This window comes from Rattus norvegicus, chromosome 17 (assembly GCF_021556685.1).
Source record: "Rattus norvegicus strain SHRSP/BbbUtx chromosome 17, alternate assembly SHRSP_T2T, whole genome shotgun sequence".
Classification (NCBI taxonomy): domain Eukaryota; kingdom Metazoa; phylum Chordata; class Mammalia; order Rodentia; family Muridae; genus Rattus; species Rattus norvegicus.
The window spans coordinates 40,933,097-40,956,397 of record NC_141550.1 but is presented as its reverse complement, the minus strand read 5'-3'; the positions used below and the strand labels follow the sequence as shown (position 1 = coordinate 40,956,397).

The window sequence follows — 23,301 nt, the reverse complement described above, 5'->3', positions numbered from 1 at the left end:
GTAAGGGTGGGGCATTGTGAGGAAAGGAGGAAGGGGAAACTGGAAGTTGGAATGTAATATAAAAGGAAATGTGAGAGAAGGAAGGAAGAAAGAAAGGAGGGAAGGAGGGAGGGGGAAGGAAGGAAGGAAGGAAGGAAGGAAGGAAGGAAGGAAGGAAGGAAGGAAGGAAGGATGGACGAATGGATTAGCCTGTAGACAGCCTGAGAGGTATTTTCTTGATTGATAATTGATATAGAAGGGCACGTAGGCACGTAGTCCTGCAGTGTACAAAAAAGCAAACTGAGCAAGCCAATGAGCAGCCCTCTTCCATGACTGGCTTCTGCTTCAGTTTCTGATGAGCTGTGGTGTAGAACTGGGAGCTGAAATAAACCCTTTCCAACACAAGTTGGTTTTGGTCATGGTATTTTAACCCAGTATTAGAAACCCTGGCAAAGACAACGGCTCTCAAAAAAGAGGAAGATCATCTTGAGCTGGAGCTGAGGTGAAAGTCCATCTGATATCCGTGTGTGTGTGTGTGTGTGTGTGTGTGTGTGTGTGTGTGTGTGTGTGTGTGTGTGTGTTATACAAAGGATGAGGCCAAGCCTTCCCAAGCAGGAAATAAATTGCTCTATCAAATGACAGAGCAAAAGAGGAAACAGGAGGAGTGCCTTACCTACTGTGCTATGACTCACCGTCCCAAGGCCACAGCAGGAACGCAGTGCCACCCACGTGGAGGGCCAGGAGAGGATGTCCTTGCTCCTGTAGCATTAGAAAACCTCCAGGGTTAGGAGCACAATGGAAAGCAGAGCTCGGAGGATCCCATCCACAAGTCCCTAGTGGTTTTTTACTGTAATCACTGAAGCAGTCTGGTTCAAAGGCTTCCATGGGCAGCTGTGTGCAGCTGACAGTCCTCAGTCCTCCTTTCATGCCTGTTATCAACCCTGCATCTTGCTTTATAAAGCTAATTAAAGTTGTGCTTGATCAGATGTGGCTGCTTGAGCAGAGACTCCACAAGGCCCTGCCAAACCAGTTTGGGTTTGATCTACGTAGTCTAGGTTTCAGTCATTTACTGGGCAAACAAGATTTGCATGTCAGGAAAAAACCATCATTAGGACCAAAACACTAGATAAAGAAATATGATCAACTGTTGTGGGGCCCTGGCCTGCTGCTACACACCTGTCATTGAAGCATTTGTGGATCAGCAGCCCAAGGTCATTTTGAGCAACATAGACAGTTCAAAGCCAGCCTGGGCTACATGAGACTCTGTCTCCAAAACTCAAAAGAGGAGAAATGAAAAGGTGCTGGGTCCTGAGTAGCTTCCTCAGATACTGTTTTGGGAATACAGATCTCTGTTGCACCTTTGGCTGGAACCTGTTTTGGATTTTTTTGTTTGGTTGGGGGAGGGGGGTTGTTTTGTTTTGTTTTGTTTTGTTTTAAGCTAGCTGGCCCTGAAAACAGGTCCTAAACACTAGCCCAGATGTTTTCTGGTGGGACCTGGCCAACTCACTTGCACCTGAGCAGCCAAGTGGAATATTCTACATGTCCACTCGACAACTTTGATGACTTATATGGAAGAACCCAGACTTTGCTGCACCCAAAGGGTTCTGACTTTAAAGGAGAAAGAAAGAGAAAAAATGACAGACCGAAGATGGGCTGTACCAGTCAACAGGATAATACATGTCAACCATTCCAATTAGAAAGATAGCCCTTCAGGCTTACTAGAGTTTTATAAGATGATCCGCAGGCTGAAATCATTCTGCACTCCCTGTATCTCAAATGCTGCTTTGTTCATTTCATTGCTGTTGTTCTGTTTGTGAGACACTAGCTTTCACATTCCTGCAAGAAGTGGTCCCTATCGATGTGTTTTAGCAGGAACAAAAAAAGTGAATTTGACTGGAAGGATTGAGGGGTGAGGGTCTTCACCAGCATGCACAGCCTCACACATTAAAAAATGCCGGACAGATACAGTCAGTGGGGCTCTTTGTTCTCATTTATGGAAGTAAAGCAGGGCCCCAAGCTGCCGTACATGATACCTTTGGTAAACTATTAACACATTGCAATCTATGCTAGCTAAGTACTCACCACTGAGCTGTATCTAACCCAGCCCCTTGACAGCGCTCACAGGAAGCCAGAACATGGGCTACAAAGACCACTGGCCTTCTCTCTATCTCGTTTCTTCTTCTAGTTTGCTTGTTTGTTTGTGTTAGAAAGGGTTTCACATAGCCCAGAATCGGAAGGTTTGGAACTCACTATGTGGCTAACAATGATTTTGAGTTTCTGATTCTCTGACTCCACCATCAGTGCTGGGATTACTGAGGATATCAAGGAGCTCAGTGGATTACTTGTGTATGCTAGTCTCTCTCAGTCAGAAGGAACAATTACATCCTGAGGTTGCCTCAGATCACAGTGCTCTCTGAAAAGTGTACCAACGAAGTAAACAGAAGAGGAAATAGGAGGCTGGGAGCCACATCAGCAACTTTACTCAGTTGGCCCTGAAGGAAACTGGAAACACTGTTGATGGATACATTCATTGAAGGTCTTGGAGTATTATCATTTTCAAAGCAGTCTTGCAGTGACATCATCTGATTCCAGCCTCCTGCACACCTCATGGGTCTGTATATCCAAGAGCTTTGATGTCCAGTGTCTTGGATTCTCTTCCCAACTTTGTTGCAAACACCAAACAAGAAGATGGGAAAGGTTTTGATTCAATATACAGATCGGGGAGTGAATGGCACTGGCTGCTGTTGGCCACACGCACCTGCCCTATGGTCAAGTGTGCCCCTCCCAGCCCAACTAGAAAAGCCAGAATGGAGGAGGTTCATGTTCAAATGTCCAGAACACTGTTAACAAAAGTTTCCAGCCAAGTGCAGTAGCTCACATATGTAGTCCCAGCACACAAGAGGCTGAAGTTGGAGGATTAACGTTACTTTCCACCAGCCTGGGATACACAGTGAGTTTTCTAAAACCAGAAAACAGTCAACTCTAAAAGTAGCTGTGAAGACTTCCAGATAAGATAGTGAACCAGAGGCAGCCTCTGCATGAGCGAGCTGCTGAAGGGCAGAATCGGAATGTGACAGGATACATTGTATCCTTTCAAAAACAGAGAATGAGCTGCAGAAATTCATGAAGCAAAGGATCCAGGCAAAGGAAACAATGCTGGATGCAGAGAAACCCTAGGTACAGCCTTGGCCCCACAGCATCCAGCAGGGCACAGACATAGAAGTCACTTCCAAAGGTTTCTGTTCTCCCCACCAAAGGGTGCTGGGGATTAAGCTTTCATGAGTGGGCTGTTCAATAAGGAGGCTAACCCCCCAGCCCCCAATCAAAAGGGCTACCCAAAGCAACACCTGTGCACGAACACAAGTCCAACACACACACACACACACACACACACACACACACACACACACACACACGGAAGGGTGATAGACATCACAGACCAGCCTATTCAGTTCGTTTTCCTAAGCAGGTTTGAAGCTTTGTAGTTGGTAACTCGGTAGGCTGTGATTCCCAGGTTTATCCCCGGGTCTCTTATTGGTGCTGACCTCCACCACGAAGCCAACAATGTCTCAAACTTTAGCAGGTATTCAAATTACCTGAATAACTGCTTGTTCATGCAGACTGCCAGCCAGGCATGTGGCATGTGCTGATCTCCTGAGCACTTAGATGGCTGACGCAGGAGGATCCTAAGCTGTTTTTCAAAACTATACAACTAGTTTGAGGCCAGCTAGGGCTACAAGTGTCAAAAAAAACAGGATGAGGGTTGGGGAGTATGCTGCAAGAAAAGAAAAAGAAACCCAGAAACAATCAATCAGCCGGAGTCCAGAACACCTGCAGGTTAAGAATCCAAGAAGTCAGGAATCCTCCTAGTATAGCTACAACACAAAACTAGAAAAGCAAAGAATAGCCCCAAAGCATGTCTCCTCCCCTATGAAACAGTCCTTTACACTGTTAATTGCAGTGATCACTTATTTGTGTGTGTGTTGCTCTTACGTGTGTAGTCGGCAGAGAACTTTTGGGAGTCAGTACTCTTTCCGCTTTCACAATGTTGGGTCCTAGCCATAGAACAAATGTCACCAGAGTTAGCAGCAGACACCATTACCTGCTAAACAGTGTCACTGCCCCCACCTAAAAACAATTTTAGACCAAGCAGAGTAAACACACCTTCAATCCCAGCACTTGGGAGACAGGCACAAGCATATCTCTGGGTTCAAGGACAGACAGAGTACATATCTAGTTATAAGCAAGGCAGGATTAAAGTGAGGCCTTGTCTGAAAACCCAAACAAAATCCAATCTTAATCTTAATCTGTAGAATAATCTTAACTGAAATCTGAGAGGGAGGAGGAAGCCTCGGGAAGGAGGCACCAGGCTGCTGATGCTGGAAAAGTAAACCCTTCAATGCAGGCTGCTGGCAGTGACTTAATATTTAACAATGTTACCAAGTAACTGGAAAGGGAAAGTTTGTACCTGTTCCCTAATTCCTTCCTTACTGAGTAAAAGGGTAGAAATGATTAGATATGTACAGTGCTGTCTTTGAAAACATAGTTTTCAACAGTGTACTTGAGTTTTTGTTTAAAAAAAAGATTTCTCAGCCAGGCATGGTGTTGCACACCTGTAATACCAGCCAAAAAAATTTAAAAAAACAGAATCATGAACATCATAATCCCAACACTTTAGGATTTGGGACATGGAGCCAAGAGTTACAGGTCATTCCCAGCTACAAAGAGAATTTGAAGCCAACATGAGCTGTGTGAGAAGCTGCCTCAAAACAATAACAAAGATTTTTCAAAAGCAACACGCTTAGGCCTAGGGAGATGGCTCAGCGAGTAAAAGTGCTTGCTCCCTGTGCATTCAGGCCTGAGTTCCTATCCCCAGCACCTACATCCATATAATGTTAAGCAGGGCAGCACACACCCCTAACCCGTCCTTGTGGGGTAGGGCTGAGACAGGAGGATGGCTATAGCAGGCTATCTGCCAGCCCTGCACTGCTGAGCTCAGTGAGGAGACCCTACATGGAGGGAGTGAGGGAGAGCATGATAGAGCAGGACACCTAGCCTCCGCCTCTACAACTGCACACATGGTGTACACACATGTGCACACACCACACCCACTTAAGAAACACAAATAAAGCATTTCCCTTTTGAGAGGAGCAGGGTGGAAAAATCACCCGGACCACTTCCAGTCAGACAAGAGCCAGTCAGTCCATCCTGGTTTAATATAGCCCTATGCAAACCGAGCAGCAGCGAATACCTTGCAGCCAGCCAGGAGGGAGGCAAGGATGCGTGTGTCCTTCTGAAGCATAAACTACACCTGAGTCCTCTGTGGTAGTGACTACACAGATTCTCACTACAGAAGCACTCTGTCTGATTTAGAACAAAAGTACCTAAAACATCTGGTGGCCTACTGTGCGCTAGGCATACATAAGGTATTTTATATGTAGTGTGTCTTTTAGTTTTCAAAAAGAATGGCAAAGTGGGTTCTGTGGTTGCACTCATTTTACAGATGGAAAGTAAGTCTAAGAAAGCTTAACAATGGTTCTCCACAGGGGTTGCCCAATCATCAGAAAACACAAGATATTTGCATTATAACTGGTAATAGCAAATTTACAGTTATGAAGTGGCAAAAAATGTAATTTTATGATTGGGGATCATCACAACATGAGGAACTGTATTAAAGGGTCACAGCATTAAAACAGTTGGGAACCACTAACTTAGAGCATCACTTGCCTGGGTTAAGTGGGAGCAAAGAGTGTTTGGGAATTTTGTCCTAAACTGACTAACCCAAAAACAGAGAGGAAGAAAGTCACTGGAGGAATGAAGGTATAAACTGAAGACACAGATACAGACACAGAAGCAGCAGGCTGTTGTCTAAAGGCTAAGTCACCGCTGTAGCATCTTAGAGCCGCCTATGACTGGAGTGACTTCCAGAGAGCACACTGAGCCAAGAAGAAGTGATGTGAAGCTTTTGTGCACCCAGTACTACTGCCTGGCCCTGCAGGCAACCTGCATGTATCAAACAGTTCAGCTGCCTCTTTCATTCAGTCTCTGTGGAAAGAACACTCCCAGTGCAGGGCTGAGGTCTCACCTCTTGCCCTCAGACAGTTTGGTAACCAGTAAAGCTAGGCAAGGAAAACTAAACCAGCTCCCTACAGGCAAGCCTAGAACACAGGATGGAGCTTGGAATATGTGCACATGTGTCAGCTCAGGATGCAAAGGCTGAGGCAGGAAGACATCAAGTTTCAGGCCAGCCTGGGCTACACAGTGAGTTCAAGCAAGGTGAGCACAGGTTATACATTGAGATCTTGTCTCAAAGCAAAATACAAACAGTTAAGCATTTGAAGGTCAGCACACAGTCTGATGTGAGGTTAAGGACCAACACCCAGTACCCCGAAAAAACTAAATGAAAAGCAAGAGGAGAAGAATTGAACAGCACAATTATCACGGCTCTGGACACAGACACTGTGGACATGGCAAAAGAGAGGGTCACAGACTATTTTCACACCAAGCTTTTTTGTTTTTTTTAAGAGAGCAAGCTGTTGAAAGGGAGATCACTCCCAGAAGTGCAGTTAACTCATAAACACTGGCCCTGGAGGAAGTAAAAGCTCTGATAAGAAGAAGGGTTTAGGAGCTGGCAGTGGCAATCCAGTAACAAAACTCTGTGCGTCCCGCAGACTGTGAGGATCATGGGTCTCTCACTGAGTGTGCCTGTTCTTCAGGGGATCAAACTCACTGGGTACCTCCCAGGCCTCAAGAGTGGACTCCAGGCATTCAGGCAGCCTTTGCTGGGATTGGAAGAAAGAGGGTATCAGGCTTAGTCAAATAAACTGGGCTCTCTGCACTCCACGGTTCTGATGGGAGATAAAATCTTCCGTAAGAGGAACTACATAACTGACTCAGGGCAGATGAATTCAGGAAAACAAAGAGTGTTCTCTGGCAACAGATTTGTGGCTTCTCTTGTGGGAGACGCATTGGTTACTGATCAGACTGCATCGTATAGGTTAAATAAACCCCCTTTTAATGTATATTCATTGTATCAGTTCTATCCCTCTAGAGGGCCCTAACTAATATACACTGAGACTAGAAAGAGTTTTGTGTGCTTGTGTTTTGGGTAGTACTAGGGGTGGAAACCAAGGCCTCTCACATGACAGGCAGCACCCTACCACTGAACCACACTACCAACCAGCCCCTCACTGGGTAATTCCAGACAGGTGCTCTACCTCTAGATGACATCCCAGTCCCTATCTGTCAGTCTTAGAACGAAAGGCATTGCTACACACTGCCACACACAGCAGTAATCCTGAAAGGTAGCCAGCCTGTACCATGACAGTTTCAGTGAGGAAAAGCAAAAGGCGAGGTGACAGAGAGAAAGGTCAGAAGGTCAGGAAGATAAGTGAAGCTGATGTGGGATAAGCCCACAGGATCTCAGAGACTGCTGTCATGCCAGCGAACCACACGGAGAAGGCAGTGTCGTCTTTCAGCTTTATGACTTTGATCTAGCCCTGACTGCATGAGCTCACGGCATTTACCAAGTAAACTTTACCTGTTGACGATGCCACGTACCCTATCATGTACAATTCACTCACTACCATTTATCAGAGCATTCACAGACCAGAGGCAAGCGAGCTCCATGAGTAGAGCAAAGGTTGGTGTCATAAAAGGCAACCTCACTCCTCTGCAGCATGCAGCCGAAGGAACAAACTTCCCCACCCAAGACGATGATACTGCAACTGTAGACCTGTCTATAGGCGTGAAGCCCACCCCCATTGTATCCTCCATCCCTTATAATTTATGGAAGAAAATTACTAAATCCAATGAAGTTTACCTCCAGGGGCTAGGGTCCAAGGAGCAAAGAGATCAATTATGGGATCTTTAAAAAAAAAAAAAAGTGAGGCAGAATTCTTCTGTATTGAGATTTTCTGCGTTAATAATCAGGTGGAAAATCATCCTTAAAAATGCCTGCTCCCTAACGATCATCTTCCAGAAATTTCTCCAAGATAAACAAGGTTGTATGCACTTTTTATAAGGCCAGATATTGGAAAAAACGAGAATATCTACCTATAGGAACATGGTTATATTATATAGCCCTACAGAGACCAACATAGGAACACACAGAAATCCAAACTCTTTCAGAGAAGAGTAAAGCCATAAAACTGAAGGTCAAGGTGAATTTGGGAGACCACAAAATAGTACTGAGGTTCCTTTTTTAAAATATCATAAATTATCAAGGTGTTGTGATCCGTGTCTATAATCCCACCACTGGGAAGGCTGAGGCAGGAGGATTGCAATTTCAAGACTACCCTAGGGTACATAGTGAATTCTAGTGCATCTCAGGCTATAGAATAAGACTCCCATCTCAAAAGTTAAGTGCCAATTTAAACATTTAAATAGAGGTCAGGGTTTCCGTTGATAGTAGAGTGCTTGATAGCATGAACCAGGCCTGAATTCCTTCCATGGAAAAGACACTGTGTCTAAATCATGTCTGCCCCTTCTATACAAATCCAAAAATTTACTAATTTTGTTTCCTTCTAAAATGTGACTTCCTGGAGGAGGAACTGATTTGAGGGAGGGGGTGTGTGTGTGTGTGTGTGTGTGTGTGTGTGTGTGTGTGTGTGTGTCCGAGTGCCACCTAGTTTTTGAGACAAAATCTCTTATCTTGAACTCACTAGACAGGCTATGCAGACCAGTAAGTCCCAAGGAATCTCAGCCTCCTGCCCAGTGTTGAGATTACAAAAGCAAGCTTTCTTCTTTATCCTCTCAGGACCCAATTCACACCCTCATGCTTCCAAGCCAAGCACTTCACTGACTGAGCCATCTCCCCAGCTTGGTTTGGGTTTTGTTTTAGTTGGTTTTTGTTGTTGTTGTTGTTGTTGTTGTTGCTGTTGTTTTTATTTGTTTGCCTCACTGTGTAGCCCTGGCTGACCTAAAACTGTTATGTAGACTAGCCTCAAACTCAGAGACCCACCTGCCTCTGCCTCCGGAGTACTGAGATTAAAGGCCATGTACCCACTCCACCTTGGTTTTGAGACAGGGTCTGTAGCCAATACTACACTCCATTTAGCTGCTACAACTCTGAGTTCACATTTGTTGGATCATAAGTGTAAACTCATGTAAATTCTCAAGTTCTACTAACAGACAAAAGTATTTTAGAAAGAGGACCTTTGGGGATGGAGAGATGGCTCGGCGGTTAAGAGCACTGACTGTTCTTCCAGAGGTCCTAAGTTCAAATGCCAGCAACCACATGGCGGCTCACAACCATCTGTAATAAGATCTGATGTCCTCTTCTGGTGTGTCTGAAGACAGCTACAGTGTACTTATATATAAATAAATCTTGAAATAAAGAAGGAGAGAGAGAGAGAGAGAGAGAGAGAGAGAGAGAGAGAGAGAGAGAGAGAGAGAGAGAGAGAACCTTTGAGTTAAACCTGGGGTATAAAAGAAATTGTCTCCAAAAAAAAAAAAAAAAAACAAAAGAGGCTGGAAACATAGTAATGCTTACAGGTAGATTGTACAAAGACTGGGATTCTCTCTCCAGCGCCATGTAAAGGAAGGGGAGTGGCATATGACTATAACTGCCATAATTCCAGCACTGGGGAGGCAGAGCACTTCAAAGTCATCTTTAGCTACTTGGTGAGCTCCAGGCTAGCCTGAACTACATAAGACTATCTTAAATAAATAAAATCCCAGGCTTGGTCAAAGATTGGGACAGGAAGTTTGTGGCCAATCTAAATTATATTGAGTCCAAAACCAGTCTTCAAGAGCCTCCTTCCTCCCCCCTCTCACTTTCTCTCTCTCTCTCTCTCTCTCTCTCTCTCTCTCTCTCTCTCTCTCTCTCTCAAAAGAAAGAAAGAAAGAAAGAGAGAGAGAGAAAAAGAAAAGAAAAGAAAAGAAAAGGGAAGGAAGGAAGGAAGGAAGGAAGGAAGGAAGGAAGGAAGGGAGGAAGGGAGGGAGGGAGGGAACGAACATAGTTTCAGTTTCCAGTTTACTTGGACAATAGATGTAAACAGTCTTTCCAAGGAATGGAAACTTGAGGTAAACTCTCATAATGTCTTCTTGTTTCCCCTGTAACTAACTAGAAAAGGGAGTTCTCCCATTCGTTCCATATTTCGGTGAGATTTCCTGGCCCTTCGCTTAATACAATGCCCCTTTCATACCCCTGGGCTCCATGCTCCTCAGTTGCCCTCCTCCAGCTATGTTATGCCAGTTCCCAGGGAGGCCGAATCCCAGAAGCTGGGAAAACAGTATCTATGTAACAATGAAAAGTTACACCAAGCTGGGTGTGTGTCCAGCGGCTTCCTTGCCCAAGGTCATTTGACTCTTGCAGGCGGTGCTAACTACAGCAGAAACTGGGCCACTTGGAAACCGGGGTAGAATGTGAATGCAGCTCAGGTACCAGTTCACCCACGGACAGAACTGCATCCTGGGAAAGTATGACGGCCCCCGCCCCTACCCAGAGAGGAGAGGCGGCCGCCAGGTGGGCACTGACCACAATTTTGAGTTCAGGAAAATTCTGAAGCACTCAAACATGGCTTCTTTTATTTTGAATTTCCCAAAACTTGTGCCAGGATCCTTGGCAGCAAGGACATGCCTCCAACACCCACCCCTGAGGATCAGTTCAATGTGGCCGCTGTTTTCTCAAGCTCGGCTTTCTAGAGCTGTGTAATTTCACCCAGGCACTTTGAAAATCACCTGTATGCTGAATTGTAAGTGACCCTGAAAAGCTGAGACTCCCTGTGGTACACAAAGGGAGCTGTTCAAATTACAGGACAACTGTCCCACAGCCTTGCAGAGGAGCTAACTAAACCCAAGGCCAAAGCACTCCCAACAGATCTCTTCAAAAGCCACTGTAGTCTATAGACTGTAGATGCAAATTCTATTCAAGGATCAAGTAGATACTTGAACAGCAGGACTAAAATGCCAATACCTATATCAACACCCACCTCTGCCTCCATCCTGCTTCCCCAGAGAAGGCCCAGATATCAGAAGATGGCTATCCCAAACACAGTCATGGCAGCTGGAGTCTCTCTCCAGATCTACCAAACATGGCCTTGGAGTGTGACTCAGTAGCAGAACATTTGCTCAGCATGCTCAAGGATATTGGCGGGAGCTTCACTGTACAGAAGCTGCCTACAAACTTACAAAACATACTCTTAAAACACTACTGCAGGGCTGGAGAGATGGCTCAGCGGTTAAGAGCACTGACTGCTCTTCCAGAGGTCCTGAGTTCAAATCCCAGCAACCACATGGTGGCTCACGATCATCTGTAATGGGATCCGATGCCCTCTTCTGGTGTGTCTGAGGACAGCTCAGTGTACTCACATACATAAAATAAATAAATAAATCTTTAAAAAAAAAAAACCACTACTGCATTATGAGTCCTATAAAAACTATGTGATTTGTTGTTGCTGTTGTTGTTGTTTTAATATGTGGTAACCACTGGCATCCAGGGGAACACTCACGGAAGACTGAGCTATACAGAGTTAGGAGCTGAGGAATAGGAAGGCTAAAAAGCAGGGGTAGGAAAATACTAGGCCAGCCAGCCACAAAAACCACAGGGCCAGGTGCAGGAGATCCGCACCTTCCGTACCAGATTGTATCACAGACTTAACAACACAACACATGTTGAGCCAGCAGATGTTTGCAAAAATGTATCAGAGATTCCATTTGGCCAGGCAAAAGTTAAACAGGTAGGAGTTTGTATTTTGAGTCAATGACAACATTGCTACCTAAATACTTCAGGGAAACAGATTATCCAAAATAAGACCCTCAAACTCAGCCATAGTGCTGCACCCCTTTAATCCTAGCACCCAAAAATGAGAAGCAGTCAGATCAGCGAGATGAAGACTAACATGGTCCACATGGCAAGTTCCAGGCCAGTCAGGGCTACATCCTGAGACTCACTCTTTCTCTCTCTCTCTCTCTCTCTCTCTCTCTCTCTCTCTCTCTCTCTCTCTCTCTCATACACACACACACACACACACACACACACACACACACACACACACAAAACAGCTCATACTTTCTCATACGTTTCAACATTTTAAAGAGGCAAGAAGATCATCAAAACTGAGACAAAGCTAGGCTACATAATGAGGCCTTGTCACACACCCAAAAGTAATTTAATTTAAGTGAAAAATAAATAAATAAATAAATAAATAAATAAATAACAACTTAGGAACGTACTCTAAGGCATGGTGTCATGGTTCACAACAATAATCCTAGCACTCAGGTGCTGAGGCCTGGGTTTCTAAGGCTGCAGAGTAATATATACAGAGGCCCTGCCCCACAAAGCATGAGAGGAAAGAGGCAAGAGAAGAAGGAAGGAAGGGAAAGACAGAAGAAAAAGATGCTAAGAAGGTACATAACTGCCAAGCCAAGTAAAATACACTCAAGGACTCCAGGTTAACTTGTTTAAAAAAAAAACAGAAAACAGAAAACAAAACTTTAAGAGTTCAAGTCCATGCAGGTACCTAGATAATCTCAGTACTGAGAGGGAAACAGAGGGATGGTGGCCTATGGCCATTCTTGACGACACAGCAAGTTCAAGACTAGCCTGGACTAGATGAGACCCTATGCCAAATATGAGAGGGGTTGGGGGAGAGAATGAAAAAGAGACGGAAGGAAAGTGGGAAGGAGAAAGGGAATCTTGTTCCTTACTCCACCTCCTCTCACAATATGTTTGGAAGAACAGCAGCTTCAAGAAGACTTCTAGCCTGAATTCCAAAATCAAACAGAAAACAGCCAAGCTGAGACCAGGGCCCCACCTTCCTCCTGACTGCTCTGAGCCTCCAGCCTAGAGGGAGGGGTGGCACCCTCCATCCCTAGAGAACCTCCAGCAGGAAGTGCAGAGAAGACCTGGCAGGGCCTTGCTCCCTCCTCAGAGGTTTTATTTATTTACATGAATATGGTTCATTTGTTTGTTTTCATTTCAATCATCAGTCTGTTGAAGGTGGAAAAAAGGCCCCGGCCATGGCTGCTAGAGAAACTGGATGGTTTGAGTGTGCACCTAGGATTACACAATGGCCACTCTGGGACAGCTTACCTGGTTCTGAGAGATCATACAAACCAGATCCTTGGCCTTTATCACAAGAAATATAGGCCAACTGCTGACACAAAAACTGTAGATGAATAGCCACATCCTTTTCATTCCAAATAGCCCAAAACTGGAAATCACCCAGATGTCCATTCATGGTGAACAAATAAACTCACATTGCCGTGTAACAGTTCCAAATAAACTATGCAACACACGTTGCCATGGAACAGTCCCCTGCAAAAAGGGTAAGACTGATACAGAAACTTGATGAACGCTGCCCTTAAAAAAAGCCAGCCCCAGATGGCTCATAGTGCAGGATTATTCCTGCAGAGTTCTCTGAGGGCCTCTTTCTATCCTGACACTGGACTTAAACTCTAGGCAATAGACCTTCATGAGCCTAAGGGATTACAGACCTGAGTTATGATGCCCAACAAGATAACATTCTTGAAATGACAGTACCATAGAAAGATTAAAGGCCTTGGCACTGAGAAACGGGAGAATCACAGGCTCAAGGCCAGCCCCTCCACTATACAGGGGGTTTGAAGACAGCCTGGGCTAACATAAGAGATAGCTATGGAAGGATAGTTGTAGTTCATATAGTCAGTCAATATCAGAATCTCAGTTATGATATTATAGCATCTTGCAAGCTGATCACAAAAGGTAAAGAGATCACTGTATGGTTTAAGTATATAAATCTAGAATTCTCTAGAAGTAAAAATTTTAGCTCAGTTAACAAATGACTGAACAAGAGTCTAAGACACACAGGGCTGCTTGCTAAAACTAACTCCTGAAGACCAAACAGGTGACTCTGCAAGAGAAGGACTGGCTCTCCACCACGGCCACTAGGACACGTGGGCTGCAGGACTGTCCTCTAGAAGAGCACTCAGAATGAAAGCTCAACTCTTGTAGTCTTTAAACCTTCAGAGCCCTGGCCTGTCCTACCCCAGCTCCCCCAGCTCCCCAGTTTGTAACACTGGGTTCTCTGACTAAGTCTGAAACCCTAATCTACTTTATTCTTTAAATTGCACAGAAGTACACTCATGCCTCTGGAACTGGAGAGATGGCTCAGTATTGAAAAGCACTGGCCGTTCTTCTCAAGGACCAAGTTCAGTTTCCAGCACCCACGTGGCCGTTCATAATAGACTCTAGCTCCAGTTCTTGGGGATGCAATGTCCTCTTCTAACCTTTTCAGGCATCATCATGTATTTACACATACATACATGAAGGAAAAAAATACTCATACATATTAAAAGATAGCGATAATAAAAATAAAATTTAAGCAAGAAGAATATTAATGTTCCTGAAAGTCCAAAGTTGAGACCGATTTATTGTTAACACCCTGATTGCCAAATTTATAAATGCACAGAATTGCTTTCTCCCTAATACACCATAGTCTGTCGCTTTCTAGTGACCGCAGTTAATAAGGTGCCACAAACTATGAATAAACTCCCTTGGTCTTACACACAAATCTCTGCCTCTCAATGGAAGCATCAGGTACCAGGATTTAAGATTAACATGTGTTGGCCAGGGACAGAAGAGACACAAGGCCCCTGGGCTAATGGAGCATCGTGATAAAGTATTAGGCTTCACAGTATGCCTGCCAGTTTCTAAATACATGTGCTTAATCCCCAAAGCAAAGCATATGAATTGCTAATGGTTACATACCAGCTTCATTCCAGAAAGCGATTGACTAGCCATTGTTCTAAAGTTGCTAAGCCTTTACCTCCCACTGCTGGAGAGAACCAAGTGAGACTCATTCAAGAGCAAGTGGTGAAAAAAGAAAAGTAGAGAAAAAAACCAGGGTGAATGCAGACCTGTCTGACCAGTCCTGACTCTCCGGACAGGAGCAAGAGCAGCGAGGAATTTACCACCAGACAGAGGTTTCTCTGTGCTCACTATGGCTTCCCTTCTGTCCACACTGGTCTCCACTCTTCCCTAGGCTGTTTCCTTTCTTCTAGTTGACCACCACCTTAGGTTTCACCTCTTTCTGAGATGCTCCTCCCTACCCGTTCTGTGAACTCTCTCTATCCCCATTCATTCCTGCAGAGCAATGTCAAAGCTACAGTCTGGTTACTGTTAGTAGTTAGCATAGGTGTTTCCTCCTACACCAGTCTGATCACTGAGTTCCTGTAGAGACACTACACATAGCTTGTCAGACCGTATACTCAGCTGGGTCAACCAAAGCAAAGTCAGACATTCTGGTTCCTCTGAACCCCCAATTTCTCCTGCCAGTGAAGTTAGCTGCCACCAAACAAACAAAGCTATTTTTCTGTTATTTTAAGCACAAGCATGGAAAGTCTCTGTGTACAGAAGGTCTGGGTTCAGACCCCTGCTCTCTCATAAACACAATGGATGACCCATAGCAAATCACTTCAGTCTCTGAATCTCAATATTTGCATCTGAAAATCAGACTTTACAGGGTCGAGGCAGGAGTGGGAGGTAATGCTGAAGGCACAGCACAGAGCCTAGCACCTGCTCAGTATTCCAAACCACGGGCCACTCTGCTCATGAAAAGAAAAATGAAGAGAAGCATTTATCCAAAGATAAAGGAGAAGCAGGACACTTCCAGTCAGCTGTGGGAGTTCATACTCAGAAGGCTGAGGCAGGAGGATTTCTGAAAGTTAAGAACAGCCTGGGCTACAGAGATCTTGCTGATAGGGAAGGGAAGAGACGGGGAGGGGAGGGGAGGGGAGGGGAGGGGAGGGGAGGGGAGGGGAGGGGAGGGGAGGGGAGGGGAGGGGAGGGGGGGAAGGGAGGGGAGGGGAGGGGGGGAGGAGAGGAGAGGAGAGGAGAGGAGAGGAGAGGAGAGGAGAGGAGAGGAGAGGAGAGGAGAGGAGAGGAGAGGAGAGGAGAGGAGAGGAGAGGAGAGGAATAAGCATATGGGGAGATGGCTTAGTGGGTAAGAGAACTTGCTTTGCAAACGTGAGAGCCTAAGTTCAAATCCCCAAGATTCATGTGAAAAGCCAGGCATAGCTGTAACCCCGCTGATGGAAGGCAGAGACAGAGGAATCCTGGGAGCTGGCTGGCTAACCAGCCTAGCAGAAATGGAGAGCTTCAGGTTCAGGCAACAAGGTAGAGAGCAACAGAGGAAGACACCCAATGTCTTCCTTTCTCCTTCCTCATGGGGCACCACACACATGCAAAGACCTACACATGAAGAATCAAACTCATTTATAACCTGTTTCAGTAGAATGTAATTAGCTCAATTTCTCTATGTTGAAAAATCCAAAGACCAAAATGTGAAAGTTATTTCCTGGATCACCTTGCTCAAAGTTAAAACCAGCCAAAGAAACCCAGAGCTTAACAGCTGGAAGTCCAGGCCAAGCTTCTGGAAATCATGAGGATCTCAGATTTGGGGAGGTAAATAATTAAATTCAAACCCATCTGTAACTTGATTACAAGTCTCATGAACTCCAAGAGAATCAAAACCTCTCAAAAGTGATTCACATCACTTACTGGTATCCTGATACCAAATGCCATTCTTCAGACCACTGAAGCAAACAGGACTTAATGTTTATAGTATATCCTACAGAAACAAAACTTCATATGAAAACTAGGGGTATAGCTCAGTAGTAAAGCATTTGTGTAGTGTGGGCAAGGCCCTGGAGTCAAAGACACCAGGCTTTCTGTAGCTCAATGGTAGATGGGTTCAACTCCTACCGCAGGAAGGAACGGAGGAAGGGAATCAAAACATAAAGTTATTTCAAACAAAAAAAAAAGAACCACACAACAGCAAGAGCTTCTCTCTGCACTGTTGCCAAACGGTAACACAATAGTGGTTGAACACTCTTAAGAAAAAACACAATTTAAGGGATCTGAGTAAAGCTAAGTAAAATAGAACAGCTTCATCAATCATTTTCACTATTAATAACCCGAATCATGTGTCTACAGGAGCAAACTTCAGAGCAGGGTAAAGGTCACTGGAGCATCCCTACCCTGATGCTGCCGCCATGTGACTAGTGTAACAAAGAACTAGCAGCCAGCTGTCAACAGCACCATCCTCAGATCCACAAGAGACAATCTTGAGTCAATGATCTCCTAAGATTCTTAAGACAGATGTTATCAGAAGACCACTACACTCGTGCAGTCAGTTCCACTGAAGAAATGGAATATTGGAAATATTCTCTCTCAACGCCATCTGCTCCAGACTTGTTCTAAAATACTTGAAGGGAAAAAAAAAGACTTTAGAAGGGGATGATAAATTAGCAATATTGGCAAAACACTAAAATTATTAGAGCTAAACAACAAACTCATAGGATTCCATAAAATACTCAGCTCTGCTTTTGCCTGTTTGCAACTTCCCTTGGCAAAATGAAGCTGGAAAATGTTCTTCCACACTGGTGTGACAGCACATGCCTATAATCCAAGTACACAAAGGCTTGAGGCACGGGATTACTGCAAGGTAGAAGCAGCCAGGGTACAGTAGTGAGGGTTTTGTTATTGTTGTTGTTGCTGTTGTTGTTGTTTGTTTGTTTGTTGTTTTTTGTTTTAAGCTGTTGTTTTGGGGGGAGGGGAGATAATTTTTTAAAGATTCATTTTATTTTATGTATATGAGTATTTTCTGTACATGTGTGTATGAGCACCATGTACATGTCTGGGGTCTGCAGAAGCCAGAAGAGGGCATTAGATGCCCTGGATCTGAAGTTACAGATGTTTCTGAGCTACCATGTGGATACCAAGGTTTTCTGCAAGAGCAACAAGTGCTTTTAACCACCTAGCCCTCTCTCCAGCTCCTGTTTTCTTTCTCTTTTTTGAGATGATGTATCACATGGTGGTCTAGGCTGGGCTAGAACTCACTATGTAGCCCAGGATGGCTACAAACTGAAGACAATCCTCCTGCCTCAGCTTTCCAAGTGCTGGGATTATAGATGTGAGTCACAAAACCCAGCCTCTCACCTGCACTTAAAATTAGACCTGTTATACTATCAACCAAAAAAAAGTGATTAAATACCACAAATCACTTTGCACCTCTTGGTACTAGTCAGCTGCTGGTGGCCCCTAAAGACCTGTGCTAAGAGAGTCCAAATTCCCATCTCCTAGTAACTCCCTCTAACAAATGGCAGGGATGGAACACCAAGTCCAGGCATAGCACACTGACACTGCAGCTAGAAACTAGTGATTCCTCTAGAATGCCGGCTCTCCAGGGAAGGCGACAGGTGCACTGATCACACTCTCAAGTCATTAGCGCCCAGATGACTTAATACATGTAACACCTGAGAACAGTTTGTCTCATTGGGTTATGAGACAAGACTGTCTCACAATCCTCCAGAAGACTGTGTAAACAAAGTCACACACACGGGCCCTAGTGAACGTTTCAACTTTCAACAAGGAAAGAATCCAGTGAATCTCAGAAATGAGTCACCAGACATTCGAATTAAAGATCAAGCACTAGAGGGAAGGCTGCATGAAAAGCAGTGAAAAGGGAAGAAGGGAGAAAACACTTCAGCTCACGACAGTCCATCTCCAGAAGGGTGACCCGGCCACTCACCAGCACTTTGTTCTCCACTCTGTCACCCTTCACTTCCAACTTCACTTTCTTCTTCACCGAGATTTTGATCTTTCTGCCAATAACATCCTTGATGCTTTCTGAAGAAAAGAAAAGGTTTCATTATAGTCTTTCTTCAGGTAGAGAAGGGGACATTAGGGAAGAGTAGGCATTTGGAGAACTGTGTCTAGCTTGTTTTGTTATTGGTCTTTCCTTTTGCTTGATTAACAAGTCTGAGAGTTGCCAGCCATCGAGAGGTTTTTGTTTTGAGACAGAGTCTGGGAACCGAATTCAAGTCCTCTGGACTGCTGAGCCATCTCTCCAGTTCTGGACATTAAAGTTTTGACAGCAGTGGACTGTGGTGCAACTCAGTGACCAAACATTTGCATATCATGACGGAGGCCCTGAGAACAATCCTCCGGACTCCCACCCCTGTTGGGCTTGATGGTCCCTGCCTGTAGTCAACTCCTTGGTGGGATGAGGCAGACAAACCACTTCAGTCTAGTAATCCAACATAAGCCTGTGTGATAAAACAAGACGCTGTGTCAAATAGCATTTTTTATTTACGTATGTATTGATTTATTTATCTATTTATTTTTGAGAAATCTCAACATTTGTTTGTCATTGGGATGAACCTGGAGGCTTCTGGGAGATAGAAATGTCCAGTCAAATTACCAAACTGACACTGAATTGCCCCAAATGGTTTAGTCAGAAAAGAGTTCTCCCCAAATCATCAAAACACAACAGTACATGGATGTTAAGATCATGGAAAAGAAGGGATTAGAGAGGAAAGATTTCAAAGTTTGGAAGAAAGAGTTGTCTCTCTGCGACTCTAATGAGCTGTACAACCAAACTAAACATGTCCCGAATGCACTCCAGTCCCATCTACAGTGGTCACTATGAAAGCTGGACACCTTGCTTTTCTCTACCTCAGTGAGTGAATGAGATGTTGAGTTCCCCACAAATCTAACTGTTGCACATATCCAGAGCATCGAGACCCTTTGCATCTCTCCCTCAGTCTGCCCTTTGCCTTCTTAACCATGGCAGCCTTTGTGAACGGGCAGCTTGAGTTTGCCTCTCCAGGTTGAAAATGCTGCCATTTGAGCAAGAGCTTGCAGTGTGTAAATCTCACATTCCCCAGCTCCACTTCTCAGTACACGCACACAAGGGTCTATGTCTCCCTGAATTTATATAAGTCCAAGAGTTTCTGTGTATTTTTTTCTGGGATGTCTTTGCCCTAGTCTCCTGATAATATCCAACTTATCCCTCGGATCCCAGCTCCCCTCTTCTGTATTCTACATTATTGCCATCTTGGTTTATTCAGGGACTCAATAAATATGAATAGCCCTCCTATCTCCTCGCTGTCTGTGGTAGTTTACCATCTATAGCAAAAGCCACTTCACACAGCACTTGCTCACCTCTGTGCAGGGTGTGGGGATTTAGGACAGGAGAACGTTGAGCTGAAGAGGCCCGCAGAAACAGACGTCTGGTTTCCATAGTGGGGTGTCCAATGCATCCCACTAAGGTTTAGAAGTTTTACTCTATATAATCTAGATGTCTTAGTATATACAGACTAAAGTGTACTATACTTGGAGAAAAGGTGAGAGAGGGAAAGAGAAGGCTGGAAAAGAAAGTACAGCTCGAAGAACAGCAAGCAGGCAGAATGAGGACAGGGTACACGCAGGGAGGCTAGGCACTGGGTGTTCTTTGTCCAGCTACTATCTCATCAGAACCAAAAGCAGCACGAACTCCCCCACTAAGAGACTCGTAGGAAATAGACCTCTGAAATTCATTTGCCATATTCAAAAGATAAAAGTAGCTTCTGGGTGGTGATAAGTGGCATGTGACAAATATTCTTGTTCTCTGCCTTTTTCTCTTTTGTCTTTTTTCTTTATATGTTTATTTGTTTGTTTGCTTGCTAGCTTTTGAGACATGGGTCTCTCTATGTAGTCTTGGCTGGCCTAGAAGTCATTATATAGACCAAGCTAGCTTTGAGCTCACAGAGACCCCCTAGCTTCTGCCTCTCCAGTGCTAGGATTAAAAGCCTGGGCCACTGTACCCCCCCACACACACACACCCCTTCTGTTTTCTGTATTTAAAACAGTTGCATAAAAGCCAGAGGGTAGCGCCCACGTGCAAACCATCATTCAGGAGACTGAGACAGGAGGAAGAGAGTAGTTTAAGGCCAACCTTATCTAGCAGGTTGGCACCTATCCTGGGCTACAAGAAACCCTGCCTTTAAGACACACACACACACACACACACACACACACACACACACTTAATCATAAAGATACACAGCTTACAGGCCTTAAAGTACAAGTTTAGGAAGATGCGCTGAGGCCTTTGCAGTCTCTATTTTTTAACTGATTATCAGAATGCTTGTGAGCTCCTGGAACTAGAAGCAACAGCAGGTGACTCCCCTACCAAAGCCTAACTAGACAACATAAAGGCCTAGGAAAACGTTATTACACAAATCACAGGAGGTCGATGAAGAGATACACCAAATGGATAGCCAGGGAAGGGTCCTGCCAGCCACTGTCCTTCCAAAATCATCAGTATACAACACCGAACCAACACAAAAGATCCTTTCAAAAGAGGGGTCAAATTCCCCTTTTAAACATATTGAAGTACTGAGAACAGCTGACAAACAGCAGTCTTTATTTCACCGTTTACACTTTATCTGGAGCCTAAATCACCTGAACTTCAGGTCTCAGGACAAGGCTACATGATTTTCTAAAGATCTACCACTCTTGGAGGCATCTTTGGAGCCTCCAGCATTAGTTTCCTGTTCAGACAGGGTGTTGGAAACACCCAGAACCGGATGGGCCACTCGCTGATGTCTCAGAAAGATTCTCAGGATTGGGGAGAGGGCCTGGAATAAAATAGGGGGTGTGCACAAATACCTCACTCTTTTTTTGTTTTATTGTGGTGGTGGTGTGGTTTCAATTCAACAAAAGCAGAATCCCATACAAAACCAGCAACTGCTTCTTCCCGCCAAGTTTCTTTCACCTGCACAGCGAGCAGTTTTGCGAGGGAACACACCAAGCCCTCTCAAGTATCAACGCTGCGCTGGCCTCCAAGGGGCAAATTCCAGACTATGGGGAATCGGTTGAGAAATTTCCTTCCTAGACGGCGCCCAGAGAACCCAGGGAACATCAAGTGTGTGCCCAGCATGGTACCCCAGGGAATACCGATCACTGCAGCTCAAAGCATGTTCATAAAGTCATGTTCACCTTAGTGCTCGGCACCTCACTCCACGGGAGCATGAGCGCTGGTTCCCAGTACTCCGAGCCCATTTGTCTTCTGCCATTTAACCTTTCCAGATAAAGCTAAGCTCAAAGACTTAAATTCCAGGCAACGCTCTCTCCACCCTCTGCTCCAAAAGACACCCCCTCCCCCAACTAGGGCCTCAAGCAACCAGTCACCCGGCACAGGGTACCACACACGTGTTCCCAAAGAGACTGAAGGTGGTCGGTAGGTTAATCATTATTAAAATGAGGCTTTTATCATTAACCCCTCATTTCCTGGACAGAGAAGGCATCAGCCGGGTAACCCTTTAGCTTCCAGTTCAATCCCCAAAGCCACGCCTTATCAGACTGGGTCCTGACGCTGGACGGGCGTCTCCATCCCTGAGGCCGTCAGTGAGGGGGAGCCCCAAACGGGAATTTCCTGGAGGGTGTCTGGCACAAGCCGGAGGGGACCTACAATGCTGTCCTCAGGCATCCTCCTTGCTAGGTTTTCCCGGACTTTCCATAGTTTGGGACCGCGGGGTTGGCCACTGGAAGGGACACCCCTCCAGCTCCATCTTCCGCCCACCTGACTCACCTGGTGGGGCAAGGCAGGGAGATCTGCGTGGAGTCCTTTAGGGCTCCAGATTCCTCCCCACTCCTTCCTCTCACTCTGCACCCAGCTCCTGCGGCCATCAGGCCAGCAAACTTCTAGGAGCCATCCCCAACCCCCGGCGACCCTGTCCCACGCCACTTGGCGCAGGAGAGCGCGGAGACTGCGGGAGGACAGGGTGGGAAGGGAGGCGGAAAGGAGGTGTGCGCAGAGGAAGATGGCCAGTCGGCCACCGCGCCAAGCTTACCCATTAACTCCCGGGGGACATCGGAGCTCTCGTCGGTCATGGTTGCCCACTGGGCGCGGGGAGATCTCGGGTCCCACTCTCTGATTCTCGGCCCCGCGCCCTTCCCCAGACCCGTTAATGTTTCCGCGAGGAAGCCGCAGCTTGCAAGGAAAGAGTGGGCCGGCCGGAGCAGCGGGGCGTTGATCCAAGGTTGCCGCGCGCCCTCAGTACCAAAAGAAAAAAAAAAAAAAAAAAAAAAACCCTAAGAGTTGCAAATCCGAGCTGGCTCTGCGGCCGCAGCTACATGCCGCCTTCTCGGCTCGCAGCTCCAGGGGCCGAACGCAAGGCGGCTGCAGCACTGGCTTCTCCCGGGGCGGGCGCCGCGCAGCCCGGCCTCTGCGCCGCACCTTGGGCGTAGGTGAAGCGGAAGGCGAGGGCTGGGCCGCCGGGCTGGTCTCGGCCTCCTGCGGGCTGGGCTGGGCAGGGGCGGGCCGGCTCGGCTCTCCTCCTTCCCCTTCTCCCGCTCCTCCTCCTCTCCTTCACCCTCTCCTGCTCCTCCTCCTGGTCCCCCTGCGTCTCCTCCCCGCCTCGCGAGAGCGGCCTCCGCACGGGTCCCCGGCCGGCCTCCGGGCCTGGGCGCACCGTGCCCGGCGCGGGGCACAGCCCGGGGACCGATGCGGTGCTCCGCTGCGGTGGCTGCTGCCCTGACTGCTGCGGCGGCGCGGGACTCGGCGCCCCTCC

General features: G+C 46.0%; 1 protein-coding gene across 11 annotated transcripts in view; it reads right to left on the bottom strand.

Annotated features, from left to right (window-relative positions):
• Positions 1-22,992, bottom strand: part of Carmil1 (capping protein regulator and myosin 1 linker 1) — a 279,258-nt gene extending 256,266 nt beyond the window's left edge. For 7 of the 11 annotated variants that reach the window (XR_015640809.1, XR_015640810.1, XR_015640811.1 and 4 more), the window contains exons 1-2: positions 22,582-22,992; positions 18,495-18,592 (exon numbers count right to left, since the gene is read on the bottom strand). Coding sequence is in view for 8 of the 11 variants with exons in the window: in XM_087590622.1 (XP_087446748.1) it covers positions 18,495-18,592; positions 22,582-22,621 (138 nt within the window). In the remaining 3 variants the exon portion in view is untranslated. 11 annotated transcript variants of the gene reach the window in all.
• Positions 22,993-23,301: the final 309 nt, after the last annotated feature.